Source organism: Stegodyphus dumicola, chromosome 11 (assembly GCF_044657685.1).
Source record: "Stegodyphus dumicola isolate Sdum_Otavi_A_Nest chromosome 11, ASM4465768v1".
Taxonomy (NCBI): Eukaryota; Metazoa; Arthropoda; class Arachnida; order Araneae; family Eresidae; genus Stegodyphus; species Stegodyphus dumicola.
This window is the reverse complement of record NC_140778.1, coordinates 67,614,419-67,630,649: the sequence shown is the minus strand read 5'-3', so window position 1 is coordinate 67,630,649 and position 16,231 is coordinate 67,614,419. Positions and strand designations below refer to the sequence as shown.

Sequence of the window (16,231 nt, the reverse complement as noted above, 5' to 3'; positions counted from 1 at the left end):
TGTGTTGTTGCTAATGCTCACTTATGACCTATAGTGAACCCAAGCCTACGAAGCAAAGAGCGCAAGTTTACGTTTGTCGTTGGCAACAGCCTTGAGCATCTTATAGTACGGTTTAGCTCAGCTCCGCCCCCAATTATGATGGAGAGCACCCATGGAATGTGTGCGAGACTCTCCCACTTCTCTTCCGATTACCACCAACTCGTCGAGAGGACTTTCGGCTCGCAGCATAATTAGAGTGCCCCCATGCCTCACGGACATTATACATTTACAAACATCATGCGTTTCCCGAGATTCTAACCCTGGGAATTCGCCACGACAGTCAGCGACGGCGGCATGAATGCTACAGTGGCTAGAAGTGAAAGACTGCGTATGTCGTTGGCATGGACATTGAGCATCGTACAGATAGCAGTACCACTTTCCTCAGTTCCACCCCAGTTTTGATGGACAGCACCCTGTTGATGATTCTGAGATCTTCCTATCCTTCTTTTTGTACCACAAAATAACACACAAACGTACTTTTCGTACTACAAAATAGCACTCAAACGTACTTTTCGTACCACAAAATAACACCGAAACGTACTTTTCGTACCACAAAATAACACCTAAACGTACTTTTCGTACCACAAAATAACACTCAATCGTACTTTTCGTACCACAAAATAAGACCCAAACGTACTTTTCGTACCACAAAATAACACTCAAACGTACTTTTCGTACCACAAAATAACACCGAAACGTACTTTTCGTACTACAAAATAACACTCAAACGTACTTTTCGTACCACAAATTAAAACCCAAACGTACTTTTCGTACCACAAAATAACATCAGTTTTCGGCTGGATGAGCGTTTTGAGTGCACCATGTCCTTACAAATATCCATGCCTTCTCCGGGATTCGAGCCCGGACTCTTCGTATGGTAGTCAGCTTCACAAACCACTATATCATCTGAGACTGTTAAATGTATATAATTATTCGTTTTAAATATAAATTTGTCGTTTCAAGTTGAACCGAGAATTGATATTAGTAATTTTTTTTTTGAACTAAAACACTTAAAACGAGAATTTATCTCTCAGAAACAGGTTCATTTAGTTTGCTTTGTCCCTGAATTTTATGATTGTTAGACAAAACGTTTTTAATGAACTTAAATAATAAATAATTTCGAGCATGTGGATACTTTCTAAATCATTGTACGAAGTAAAGAAAGTATTGTAATTGCGAAACATTTCAGGTATCGTATTTCAACGAAAGTATCAATTTTGACCGCTTCGGAATCCCTTTTGGAGTTGTTTTTGCGTGCCATCGCCCGTATGGACAGAATAAAGGACATATTTTGCCAAAATGGATTGTAAAATATATTTGAACCCAATTTAGAGAGGTCTTTTTGTAACGCCTGTACATATGTACGTAGGTATGTATGTATGTATCTCGCATAACCCCAAAACGAATAACCTCAGAAAGTTGAAATTAGTATATGGGACTGCTATAACATGTAGTTGCGCATCTCCCTTTTTCTTTGCAACTGTCAGCTGCAAAAGTGTAGATATATAATTTCAAATCTCAATTTTTTGAGCATAGACAGCTGAAAAGACAAATTCAATGAGACAGTAAATTGATCTAATTACCTTACCGTGTTCTTAGTCTCAGTAAATTAGTTGGAACGGAACTTGTATAGTCTGTCTAGTTAATCAAAGTTGTTTGAAGCTACAAAACACTTTTCCCTAGACAAGTTCTGACTTCAAGCTCTGAATAAAAGAGATTAACCTATTTTGATACTCCTTGTTTGCCATTTAGGTCCCTCACTTATTTAGTTCTATATTTAACTGTTCAATATTTGTTTTTTTAAGTAATTCCCTATTATGATGTATTTCAAAAACGGAATTAGGTAGGAGAAAGATATTCTTATAGCTTCGTTGGATTATCTTCTCGACTTTTTAAATTCAATTAAAATTAAGCACCACTAAGCGCTAATTTTGAACTTGTTAGTACTTTCGTACATTTTATTAATTGAACCTCGACTAAATTCTAATTTCTATATATATATGCCCAATCTGTTAACAAGTTCGGTGAGGTCAATATTTTTGTTCTTATATGGTGGTAAATTCTGCATTTTTTCCTTTAAAAACGATTTAAAACGATTCTTCTTATGTTCCGGTTCACGTTTTTATGCTTTTCATTAATCTGCATGTAATAGTTGTAAAATTTTCAAAAATTTAAAATTTGTTTAAATGGTGCTAACCCTAAAGAAACCGCCATTTGTTTACATTTGAAACTCTTAAAAGAAAAGTGAATTCAGTTGATGCACCAACTTCAGTGACTTTTTGCCCAGTAGCGCAAAAGTTACCTTTCAATTTTATGCACCCAAATTTGGGTCTTCTTGCCCATTGGTAATTTTAATTGTAAATTTTTTTTAACTATGTTTAACTGTATTTGGTAGTTTATGTTTTTCTGTATTTTAGGATTTTAAATGAATATGCTATGAGTTTTTATGTACTTTAGCCTTGCCTCGAAGTGAGAACTGATTTATTGAATGAGAAATATATTTCTAGTGAAATTCGAGGAAATAAGTTTTAAATGCAATACAGAAATAATGCATATAGTTTAGTATGCAACACAAGGTAGTGAAGTGGTGCCCAGATCAGACATTTTTAATGTTATTTTACGTATATTTTCCTCCTCGATGGCAATAATCATGCGATTACTTTTTCTCAGCAATATTTAGTTTATTCCCCTAATGGGTTTTAAAGGGGAAATACTCAATATTGCATCAAAACTTCTTACCTTTGCAAGTTTTGGTGTCGTAATCAAATTGCAGATTTTTGTCAGGACATGCGCAGTAGGCTTTACCGTACATGCCACCTGCATAAGAACACTTGATACTAGTATCATTACCACAGTCTAATTCATTGTTTTCGCAGTCATCAATTAGATGGCATTTGTCACCACTCGTGCCGATGAAGCATTTGCAGTGTTTTGGTTTGTCATCTTCTTCCAGACAGTACCCGTACACGCAGTCAGTGTCATCTGTGCAGGTTGCTGAAAATAAAAATATTAAAACTCTGTTAAATTCGTAGACGTTTATATCTGACACATTTGTACAAATTTAGAACACTTTTCTTTATAAAAGTGAAGCAACAACCTGTGTTAGGCGTAGATTTTTAGCATAGAAAAATCTATCGATTTCGAGGGCGAACAAAACCCCTCTTCATCAGGAGCAATGAAATCTGCAAAATTAAAAGAGATGAAGAGGGATTTTATTCGTCCTCGAAATCGACAGAGTTTCTATGCTAAAATTCTACTCCTAACACAGGCTGTTGCTTCAGTTTTACTTAGAGGGTGTTTCTCTTCTGTCTTTTACTTTTCTTTAGTCTAAAATTTACGATATTAATTTAAATGCCAAACAGAAATTACGAAATAGATAGTCATTAGCTTAAAGCATAGAAAGATACACATATCTTCGAAAACAAATAGGACAGTTCTATATCTTCCTTTCTACTGGACCGATTGACGAAATTCAACTTGCGTTTTTCATGTCTCGAAAGCGCGACTTAGGTTATGTATTAGATTTATATATAGCATTGTTCTTATATAGGTATTTTGACACAACATCGGATTTTTTCTGAAATGGCATGTCATTTTTTTTTCCATATTTCGATTCTACGGCTCAATTATGCCAAACTGCCAAATATTGTAAAAATCGCACGAGGGATTTTTAAAAAATTAGTTCTCAAAATTTTAGCTCCTCAGTGTTAATTGAATTTGGTATATATTTATTATTCTCTCTTCTTTTATTAAACTTATTTGATCCTTCTTTTCATCTTTCACATTCCAAATAAAATTCCCCCATTCTTTATGATTTATATTTAAAATTCGTATTTTTAAATAATTCTTATAAATTTTTCGAAAACAATTTTGAATTATAACCTGTAAAAGTTTTACCATCAGCTTAAAGTAGATAGATATCTAAGCATAACCTCAAAAAATTACAGTATTATATTCAAAATTTCCGAAGATATACTCAAATTTATATGTTGGCAGGTTTTGAAATTTGGCACATTTGTTGAAAGCGATAATAACATCAAATGTGGCTTAGGCACTTTGTTAAAATTATTTGAAAGTAGGAACGACGTAGTTTTTTTTTCCGCTCATGCACAACATAAAAAAGCAACAATATTACTTTAATTCTGGTCCTGCACCATGGAAGGAAAAGGAAAATGGGTTGCCATATATTACGAAGTTCGCCAATTATTCTTGGCGCAAACTTAAAAAAAAAAAAAAAAAAAAAAAAAAAAAACCCGCGCAAGATAAATTGTGAGTTTTAATACTTTCATTGTTTAATAGAGTCCAGTTTTCAGATTTAAGCATTTCGAGGTGACTTATGAATAATTTTAATTTAATATCTTACACGGAATGTACAAATGTAATGTAAAAGCACGCAATTTTATAATATAGCAAAACACGAAAGCTTAGTAGGAAAACCAAGCTTATTCACATGCGCTCAGCCGAAATAAGCCTAAGAAAGCCGAAAAGGAGCATATGATATCCAAAGTTAGAAGTTTAGCAAAGAGATGTCCGGATTAACGGTTACTGCTATTCCGGTCTTGAACGGTCTAACGGTCTTGAACCCTCACAAATGACTCCACCAAAAAAGGCAAAATTAAACATTCATAGTGGACGATCAAGAGACCTGGACAGAATTATTTGGAGTCATTGAACACAATAGGAAAGCATTATGTATCCCTGTGCGGGGGAAGTGTCGTGTGTCGCACATCTAGTGCCAGACGGCACTTTAACACCAACCACAAGATTGTTCTCTAACGTGATGAAGCTTACCGTAAGGTCAACGTTCGCCACTAACAGAAGTCAACGTGCACATGATCCTGTGCTGCTAACATTCACCGCGCTCGGCGTGCTCGTACACTCAGCAACCTATGCGCTCCACAAATATATATTCGCCAGGACCTTTCCGTGTCCCCCATATCATTGTCCAGTATGCACATGATAATCCTATATTATGGCCCCTCGTCTGTAAACACACCTTACAATGTACAATATATGTATTTGACATGTGGTATATGTGTAGTATTATTTATAAGTGTGTTTTATTTGTCATAAGTCTTCAGTGTTAAATCAAGTGCATAACTCTCCCCCCTTTGTGTGTGTGTGTTTTCTGTACAGTTTTATGTTAACCCTCACAACCTTCTTAGGAAGCATACATTAAATCGAGATTAAAGCGAATTATCGCCATCTCTTGTTAATCAAACAGAGAACGTAAGAAGGTGTAATAGACCTTTTTATTGAGAGGCAGAGGGAAGTCAAATAAATGGCCAAATGAAACTTCTTATGCTTACAAAGCCAGCCATCATTTACAACGTGACTCAAAAATAAGGAATCGCCAATTAAAACCAGGGTAAGCAGTAAGTTAATTAAAGCTTAAACAGAAATTATTATTTCGCAAGTTGGCTCAAACCTGTACTGGCGTGACAAACACTACTGGCAAGAATAAAGCAAAGCCGAAGACAGATAGCTATCATAAGAATTTCAACACTAGTAACTTGGCCTTTAGCAGGCGGGAAGCGCTCTGTTAAAACAATTTGAAACCTCCCTTTAAATGCTATCGCTTTCTTCCGCATTTGAATAATCTCTAATTAAAATTATCATACTGGCCGGAAAACGGAAAGAGATAATGAAAGTAAAGGTACTTGTCGTAAACAACTGGTTAGATAAAATAAGTAAATACCTTACAAAATTAACTGAAAAATAGTAATAAAAATTTAATAATTATGTGATTTTAATCAACCAGATCTGGACGGTGAGCTGGCCTGGTTAAATAAATTAAATCGCTACTCAAAACATAAAGAACACACTGAAAAATACAGAAGAACAAACATTATTTAAAAAATAGAAACTATGTTAAATATGAGATTAAATAATAATATTTACACCAGAAGTTCGCAAAAATATCATTGACGCTTTGAATTTACACGCACGTAAAACAAAATTATGTAGAACATTTTTGCGGTTTTAGGAAATTCATTTGGCAGAAATCGTCCGTTGTTATTGCTGTTTTTCTACGCATTTTTCTGGACCTTCTATGAAGTCTATTATATTTACAGAAATTAAATAATGAAGAATCTGGATAAATGTATGTTTCTCGCATTCAGATAAAGCAACGGTACTTAGAGCCATCAAATTTTGAATAACGTGCGTTTCCACCCGAGCATCTGGAAGCCCAAATTTGGAATTTGTTTAATTTCATGTTTTGTAAAACGTTAGTGAATTTTTGATTAACAAACTCAACGATTTCAAAGCGAGCAATGGCAACAATGTACGTAAAAAAATCTTTATCTTCACCGCGCTAGACTGTGTATCGAAAATTCTAAAGACATGCCCTTTTTTAATTATTTTGTGATATTGCTATTAAATTTAATCGTATGGTTTAAGTGCGAAGAACATGATATTTAATAAATAAAGACAACACACAAAACGTTAAAAAAAACGCTTCTTTGGGCGTAATATAAAATCTGAAATCTTTCAGCCTTTTTTTATTTATTTGTTTTATACTGTAAATTCATTGCCTTTACCCACAGATTTTGTGGCGTGTTATTCATGTTTGTCTTAAATGATAATGGAAATAATATGAATCCGAATGAAATAACGACTTAAAAATTCTGATAGACAGTCTCGCTTGCTGGAGGTGAAACTATTTTATTTTCTATAGTGTTTCCACTGCTGGATCGTTCAGGTTGTTAATCAAAAATTCGTGAAATTTTTCCAAATTTTATGAAAGAGATAATGAAACAAATTCCGTATTCCAGATTCCGGTTTCCAGGTGCCCATGTTCTGATGGAGGACTACGTTGTTCAAAACTGGATGGCTGTGGGTACTATTGTTTTTTTTTCCTACAAACATTTATGCAGATTATTTATTATTTAACTTCTTCAAATATAATACAGAGCAATAATATTTGGTGGCGACAGTTTGAAAAGTGATTCGCCGTTCACCGTGATTCTGTATAGATATATATATATATGTGTGTGTGTGTGCGTAATAATAAAATTCCATAGTCAAAAATACACTTAAAATTCTAACTGTATGTTCTTTTCGGAATAGGCAGATTTGAGCCCAGTGATAACAATTTAGTATCCCTTTTTTGGTACATATTCTACAAGGTGATGGGGCTATACCGTCAAAATTACTATTAGTATGGTGACTTACAACTTTCATTTCCGTTGTTGATATTGCTGTTAGATTTATTTCCAATTTGTTGAAAACTATGAGGTTTGTAATTAGATGCATTGGGTTCGATTATCAGCAAACTGACGAATATTATTTCGGAAATTAGCTTGTCTGAATTGTTGACTATTCCTATCTATGTTATAATTTTGTGAATTTTCATCTTTAAATTCATGAATTTGTTGAAGTTTGTGGGCTTGTTCTAGCCAAGTTATCGGATCAGCGGGACTTTGAACAATCATCAAAGACTTTGAGTTCGTTGGCAAACCATCTGTCAAACCTTCTAGAATTGATTTACCCAAATTAAGCCGCTTATCCACTTCAATTTTCTTTCGAAAGTAATTTGTGACGTCTTTTCTTAAATGTAATGATGCAGTAAACTTCATACAAAAAATTATTAGTAATTCTTTTTTATTTACTCCGGAGATCAGATTTTTGTAATTGCTATTTCCCCTGAAATATAATAAATGGATCCTGTTTTTTAAAACTTATCGTGTGATAATTTAAGCTACGACTACATCTATGATTCTTCACCAATTTATTTATTCCGGACAAAAGCTGGTACATCACATATATATATATATATATATGTTACACACACACATATATATATAACTTCTAACTTTCTATCGGGAATTCTAAAAATATGCTATTTTTATATATTTTGTGATTTTGCTCTGAGTTTTTGCAACGGAAGTGCGAAGAAAGCGATGGTTAATAGCGATGCTTACTAATAAAGTTGAAAAGACAAAAAAAAAAAAAAAAAAAAAAAAAAATGCTGGTAAGTGTGAGTCTAAGAGTAGAAAGGCAACTGCGACAGAAAAAACCATAACTTATACTCTTGTGCGACTTTTAAATCGGAATGCTTTCAAATTTTCTTTCTCTATTGTTTTCTTTTATTATAATTAATTTTCAATATCCGTCTCACTACCTCCAAAAGATATTTCTACTACCCGCGGTTATAAAATATAATTCATACTCTATTACAAATTAAATTTTACCTGTGATATTCATTGGGTCCATAACCTCTCCATTTCCATTTTCCATTAAAACTGCGTCAATAATTGCATGGCTAAGATCATCTGCTTTTAAGATATCCGATGCATGGATGAATACCGAATAAAAGAAGAATAAAACAGTAATTATATCCAATACTTTCGAAGTCATTTTCTTTAAAATCACAGAAAAACTATTTTCCCTTCATTAATTTCAAATTTTTTAATTAAATTTGCTACTTCGAATACACCAGATAAGTAAGAAAATTTTATTGTACTTTCGCGTAGGAGTGATTTGCGATTAGATTTGACGAAGGTTATACATACTCTGCGTAAACTTACCAAAAACAGATAATTATAAGCTTTCCAGTATGTGCTTCGATACATCTATATCAGTTATCACAAATGAGATAACGTCAGAAGGAGTTTATTTTGGAAATACACGATCGCATTTTGAGTTGCATATTCAGAGCACAATAGCATCTAAATTGACTGTTCTATAATTCAGTAACGTATTGCAGATAGTTGTAATACTTACTTTTATCGGAACATTTTGAATAAAGTATTGCTGTTTTCGACGAAACCGGTCTTCATTGTATGTAATATATGACCATGATTTACATACAGTTTGACAATTGATACATAATTTCATGACCATGATTACATGCGTGCGCACGGGTTCGTAATAAATTGAATGCACAAGTCCGATGAAAAGTGAATAAAATTTATTCTTATCACAGCAAATAAAACAAAATGCTGAAATTTTCTCACAGATATTCCTATAATATGGCAATATCGCACAGTAGTTATATTTTAAACTACTAAAACGTTGAAGAGTATTAAAAAACACTGAGAAAGCTAATCTGATCTCACCGCGAATTCGCTACAATCCGTAACAGCACTAAATAAACAAACTGAATTGAAGATGTTTTCCTCCCGCTTTTATAAGCTTTTTAAATATGCACGAGAACATTCTAGTATTTTTTCGATTTTTCTGGATAGCAAAAGACTACAATTATGAGATATCTATTTATTTAAATGTTAAATGCGCGTGCTTCTGTATTTTAATTATTCCGCCGTATCTTTCTCTTCAAATAAATCTCGTGCTGCATTTCACAGGAATATAAAACTATTTTAATTACAAATTCTACTAAAAATACCTAAATAAATATAAAAAGTGTAACAATATTGCAGATTGCTATAATACTTTTTTTTAATCATAACATTTTGATATGAGTAACGTGGTTTCTGCTGCGGGTTGGAAGTCATTGTCATTATCTTTGTCAGTTTGTCTTCCCATGTGCAACCCCCCCGGTGGTCGACGTAGAGAACTCTGCGAAGCTACTGGCTAGGATCTGTACCTAGGCAGTCTCGGCTACGGGGGTATAAAATTTATGAACTTGGTGGTTCTGAAGGCTCTGGGAAAAATCACTTATTGGCCGGCCCCGGAGTCTGGCACGTCCTAGCGCGGCGTGGTACTAGTAACCCGGGGGTCTCCCCCGGGGTCGCTGGGTAATGTCCCGCTGCGACGGGCTCGCCCAAGCGACTGGTAGGAGCATTAGACGACCGGTGCTGCCTGGGGTACTTCCCCAGGTGGTGCGCTGCTCTCCTGATGGGTAATAGTGGAGGTTGAACCACCACGGTTCAACCCAAAGGGGGAGTGGACCCGGAATGAGATTGAGTTCTCGATACGGGGAATGCCCTAATCTTCTTCTTCTTCTTCTTCCCATGTGCAATAGTTGTTACAAACTCTACTCCCATTTTCTTGTATCTCTTCACTATTATTTATCAATCACAGCCCATGCTTTCAGAGTTGTCAGATCAGTTAGTACTTCAAAAGCAACCACTACGTAGACGAATCCATTTTAAAATTTATAACAGCTCACTTTCTGAACGCCTTGTGAAAGAGGTAAGTAATACTTTTAAAAATTTCAGAACCTGATGTTAAAAAGAAGGGGAGAAAATATATGGGTAAATATGGTATATTTGCTTATTTGAAGAAGCTAGTTTAAAAGTATATGAATATATATTGATATATATTCAAGAAAAAGAACAATTAAAGTTTTAAAAACGTGTAAATATCAACTCATGCAAATTTGATGTCCAGGTTCGTATTCGAGAGGTCTAGGTAAGAGTCCTAGCGGGGGCATAGCACATTTTTCAGCTTCCTGACATCGATAATAACCTAATATATTTCCAGTGGCGCCCGAACTAAAAGGTAGTAGATGATGATTCTTCACCACCAGGATTTGGCGACTGGAACCGCTAATCCCCAGTCGCCCTTTAAAAGGGGGGAAGTATATAAGGTATTTTCCTCCTCCTTTCTGCATGCCTTCTTAACACATCCATTGTGTATTCGAGAGGACCAGGTTCGAGTGCCGGTGAGGGCACTGCACATTTTGGACGTCTACTGCTTCAAAATAGCCTTATGACTCTACAGCGACATCGCAGACAGGAGCTCATTGTGCATTTTGGATGAGTCACACACGAAGTGTAGTGCAATCTTCGAAATACGCATGGCAAACGGCTTCCTCCTGGCCAAGTATGCTTAGCCTGGCAGGCCAAGCTTATACATACTTATATAAATGGCATAGGTACATGCATATATAAATCCAAATAATAGAAACTGCACAAAGTATTGAAATAGCGAAAATAGGAAAACTCTGTTTCTGATCATCAGATATGTGGAAAGTATGCGTGAAATACAAGTATTATAACTAGGTCTGTATATGGTGGCCAAATTTAGCGATAAATATAAATAAATTTTCTGTTCAAATTGTTTAAAACTGCCTAATTATTTTATCTGAAATTTCAATGAGCTACGAAATATTACTCATGAGATTTAGCAATTATCTTTCAATTAGAGAAAAAGAAAAATTTCAGAAATGTAATTATTTTTTATCGTGCGTACGTGTCATTCCTTGTCAGTTTTCTTATCTGTTATTTATTTCCGCTCAATGATCATTAAAGACAACTGCTTCCTTGCATTAGTACGTTAGACTTCCTCTAGAAATTCTTACAGAATCACTTTTAACAAGCCATCACTTTATAACGGATTTATAACTGAGACTGATTTTTATTTAATTTTTTATTAAACTGATACAAAATCATGACCTGCTAAAAAATGAAGATTTTTTGTTTGTAATAATTGTATTAACCTCAACACCATGGATAAATGCTTACGGTAAGTTTGCATAAATGTTTCAATTTTAACTTTAATTATAAAGTTAAATTTAACTTTAATTATAAAGTTTCTTTATCTCCTATTCTACATTTGCATTAAATGATTTTAAAAATAAATGACTGGTGAAATTCCATTAATCCTGTTTAATAAATAAATGACTAGTGAAATTCTATTCATCCTGTTTAATAAATAAATGACTACTCGTCCTATTTAAAATAAACAACTGGTGAAATGATTTTTAAAATAAATGACTGGTGTAATTCTATTCATCCTATTTAATAAATAAATGACAATTCGTCCTATTTAAAATAAATGACTGGTGAAATGACTAGAAAATAAATGACTGGGTTCTATTCATCCTTTTATTTAAAATAAATGATTAGTGAAACTCTATTCATCCTATTTAATACAGTTGATGAAAAAGAACTGCTTTTTTAGTAGGCTATAAAACGATTTTCTTCTTAAGAGGGAAATGTTTGAACAGCAGAATAATGAACGAGATCCTATCATGTAAATCTAGCAGTGGGTTAAAATTTTAATTTGAAATGAATATCGAACAAGTTATATAAATCTTCAAAAAAAATCATATTTGTTTCCGAACAATAAATGATGATTAGGGTTTTCCTGTCACCTCCTAAATAACATTTATGATGTTTAAACCGCTATATTATTCTCAGGTTCCTAAAAGAGTGCTAAGATATACTTCGAAAGTCAATATTTTCATTCACTTGATAAAATGTTTTGTACACTATGGGAAAAAAGAAATGGGGCAGTTCTTCTCCCGTTCTGAGCCGATTGACAAAATTCAAATTGCGTTTTTCATGTCTCGAAAGCGCGCCTTAGGATATATATTAGATTTATATATAGCACTGTTCTAACATATTTATTTTGACACAAAGTCGCACTTTTTCTGAAATAACATACCAGTTTTTTCTCCATTTTTCGATTCAACGACTCAAATTATGCCTAGATATTAAATTTTGTAAAATTTGGTGCGAAATATACGGCGAAATAAAAAAAAATATTTCGGCGAAATTTATTTCAGTTTACGCCAAGAATAATTCACTTGGCGAACTTCTTAATTTATGGCAGCTATTTTTCCTTTCCCTTCCATTATGCCGGAACAAAGAAAAAGGCACCTCGTTCTCAGGGATAAATAGTCTCTTTTAAGTCTTGCCTCGTTCTACCATTTTACATTGTTCATGAGCGGAACAAAAGTCACATCGGTTCCTACTTTCAAATAATTTTAGCAAAGTGTCTAAACCACATTTCATGTTTTATCACTTTCAACAAATATGCCAAATTTCAAAACGCGCCAATATGTAAATTCACGTATATCTTCGGAAATTTTGTATAAAAAACTGTAATTTTTTGCAGGTATGCTTAGAAATACGTCTACTTTAAGGTGATGGTAAAAATGTTATTGATTATAATTCAAAATGTTTTTTGAAAAATTTATAAAAATTATTTAAAGATACAAATTTTAAAAATAAATCATAAAAAATGGATGAATTTTATTGGGAATGAGCCTGAATTTCGAAATGTGAAAGGAAAAATCAAATAAGTTTAATAAAGAAAAGAGAGTTAATAAATGCATACGAAACTCAATTAACATTAATTCTAAAATTTTGAGATCTAATGTTTTAAAAACTATTCATGCAATTTTTACAAAGCGTGGCAGTTTGGCGTAATTTGTGTCGTAGAATTGAAGTATGAAGAAAAGTGGTACATTACTTCAGAAAAAAGTCCGATTTTGTGTCAAAATACATATATTAGAACAATCCTACATATAAATCTAATACATATCCCAAGTCGCGCTTTTGAAACATAAAAAATGCAATTTGAATTTTGTCAATTGGCCCAGTAGAACGGGCGATATAGAACTGCCCTCCCCCTTTTTTCGCAGTGTACGTACATTATTACTGGTTTTGAGAAGTAAATTTTAGCTCACAAACAGTGTCTTAGTTTCCTTCGTTTAGGTTATGGCAATAATTTGCCAGTATATTTATTATGATATCCCCTTTCAATTGCATCCATGTCTGTGAGAAGTTTCGAAGTTGCTAGTCTTTTCAATAAATCTTCAAATAAAGTACAAGCTGTCAAACATCCACTGTTCTCTTTTCCTTTATGCTATTTTCAATCAAATGCAGAATATTAAATTAAACTTACAACTATTTCTGAGTTGATCCATGAGCTTTTTAAAATACCTCACTATGCCTAGCTTATTATAAAAGTTAAATGAAAAGAATTGCTTTAACAATATGAGGATTATGTTAAAGAATATTTATCTCCTGTGTAGAAGCCTTGATTACTTATTTCCAAAGAAAACTGAATTGTTTTCGCAGAAAATTCATATGCAAAGAAGAACATTATTTCTTTTCAAATTCCTGCGAACATGTCATTTGTGCCGTAAGTAGCCAATTCCTTGCTATTGTACTTTCATATCGGCTATAAATTCTTCATTTTGTAATATTATGCAAGTTTAATAAATAAAGTAATATTATCGAGAATCTTTAGGTCAGTTTCTGAGAGAGAGAAGAAAATTATATTGTTCTTTAGTGTTAAAAAATCCTTTCAGCGCGAACTTTTGTGATTTTCCCTGTGTCTGACATGAATGTTGTAGTTGGTTTTACAAAGTTATTTCAGGAAGACATCGAATCTTGGGCCTAGTGGCAAAGTTCGCCGCATTCAAATGAACAAACAAACAGATGCATATTTCTTTGGCCTGAATATATAGCTGCAAAATAATGTGCGTGAAATAAAAAGTAGTTTAAAGTCTTTTTTTCCAACAGATCGTAAGATATGTTTGTAAAGATCTGCAAAATTATTTTCTTGGCTGCTTCTGCTTGCATTTAATTTAGTTTTTCATATAACATTCCCTAAAATGTAACATTTTTGCAATGTTCTGCAATTCTTAAAACGTAACATTTCAACTGTTCCACAATTACATAGGGATTTCTTTTAATTGCAGCTTTCAACACATTATTATCAAGAAGGAAGGAGCGCCCATAGTGGCTGGCTTGTTTCAAGCTTCTTACACCTGAGTCAGCTTAAGGGGACTCATACACCTTAAAACCCATACGATGTTCGAATAGGTGACTGTTGCAAGAATTGGGATAACTTATTTATTTTAAAAGCAATTACTACTAACGTTTTGCAGCTGACTACATAATATAGCTGCTTCCTGAAATAGTAATCAGAAAGTTTGTGTTGCCACAAATATTTTTATAATTTAATCCGCTTTGCGACAACATTTTTCGTCCTGTTTCCAACTTGCGCGCACATTTTAAAACATTCTGTTTCATAATTTAATTCCATATTTAATATATAGTTTTTGTAACATTTGGAAACTACTGTAAACCTAAAATTCTAAAAATTCCATGTTAAATTTTAATTTTATTTTGAGTTGAGTTTATAAAATGTATTTTATTAAAAAAATTTGTAATGTTTTCGTCCATAAAATGTTTCAATATTAAAATATTCATCAGATTGTTGGTTCAGTTAGAAAATAGTGCCCATATAAAGAATTCCATCGAATTTCAAGTATGTACCATTAGCCATTTTTAAAATATCATGCGCGCAAGGTGGAAACATGGCGAAATATTTTGTCACAAAGAGGATTAAATTACAAAAATATTTGTGGCAACACAGACTTTCTGGTTACTAGTTTCCAAAGCAGCTATATTATGTAGTCAGCTGTAAAAAGTTGAAAGTAATTGCTTTTAAAATAAATAAAATATCCCAATTCTTGCAACAGTCACATATTCGAAGATCATGAGAGGTTTAAGGTGTATGAGTCCCCTTAATGTCCCCGTTGTTACATTCCCGCTGCCAATATATCCTAAATAAGGAATTCGTGATTGTTTTATTACTAAAGATAAATATTGAAATTTCTGCACACTAGTTTCAACTCTGAAAACAGTTTATTTTGAATTGAGGAGAAATCTTCGTGGTAACGCCGAATTTCTGCTTATTTTGTTTGTGAATATCTTCTCTACAAAACCACACCAAAATTTTGAATTTTGGATGCATCGTCTAAAGAAAATATCAGATGCAGCTTGCTAAAATCGTCCATATATAGCGAACCAGTGTTCTGTTTTGGTGTTTTATGTGTTACCAGTGATTACAATTATACGGTGGTTTTCTCCAGTCTTCTGTGACCCCAGCGGTGCAATATTTGGATACACGGATGAGCGATTCGGTTATAACGTCCTAAGTGCTATATCGTATATCATTCATATTAATCGATTATTGTGTTGGTACTCAGAATTAATTCATATAAAACCAAAAACAACATACAACGTAAAGGAATTTTTTTTTATTTTGCTGAAAATACAATCAATGCAGAAGCAACAACAATTCAAGCTGTTATGCTATGTTCATGAATTTCAAAATAGAGAAGGAAATTATTGGACTGGTACGTAATATGACTCCTGGAGATGAATTAGATATATGAAATAACATATTAGAAAAGTACAAGGAATACGTTAAAATTAATAATAATGCACATTCTATATTATGTTGTCTTTTGTATAGTATGCAGAAAAGGTTAATGATTTTAAAATGCATGGAATGTATGATGGAGAAAACAGTGTTAAGGAAACATTAGCATTTCTTTGAAATATTGTAATCTATAATTATGTGATATTTAATTGTGTAATATTAAAAAACACTAAATATTTTTTATTGATTGCAAATTGCAGTTTCATTACTTTTCGTTTAGTATCTTATTTTTCCAAACGCTGTGTAATTCGCATTTTTTAAAATATTGCCGTTATTTATGTTTATTAGATTATTTCAATAAATGAATGTTGGAAAT

General features: G+C 33.1%; 1 protein-coding gene across 1 annotated transcript in view; it reads right to left on the bottom strand.

The window, feature by feature from the left end:
* Positions 1 to 8,559, bottom strand: part of LOC118184215 (uncharacterized) — a 76,737-nt gene extending 68,178 nt beyond the window's left edge. The window contains exons 1-2 of the mRNA XM_035353851.2: positions 8,235 to 8,559; positions 2,779 to 3,033 (exon numbers count right to left, since the gene is read on the bottom strand). Of these exons, the coding sequence (XP_035209742.1) occupies positions 2,779 to 3,033; positions 8,235 to 8,400 (421 nt within the window). The 5' untranslated portion in view covers positions 8,401 to 8,559. The remainder of the gene's footprint in view (positions 1 to 2,778; positions 3,034 to 8,234) is intronic.
* Positions 8,560 to 16,231: the final 7,672 nt, after the last annotated feature.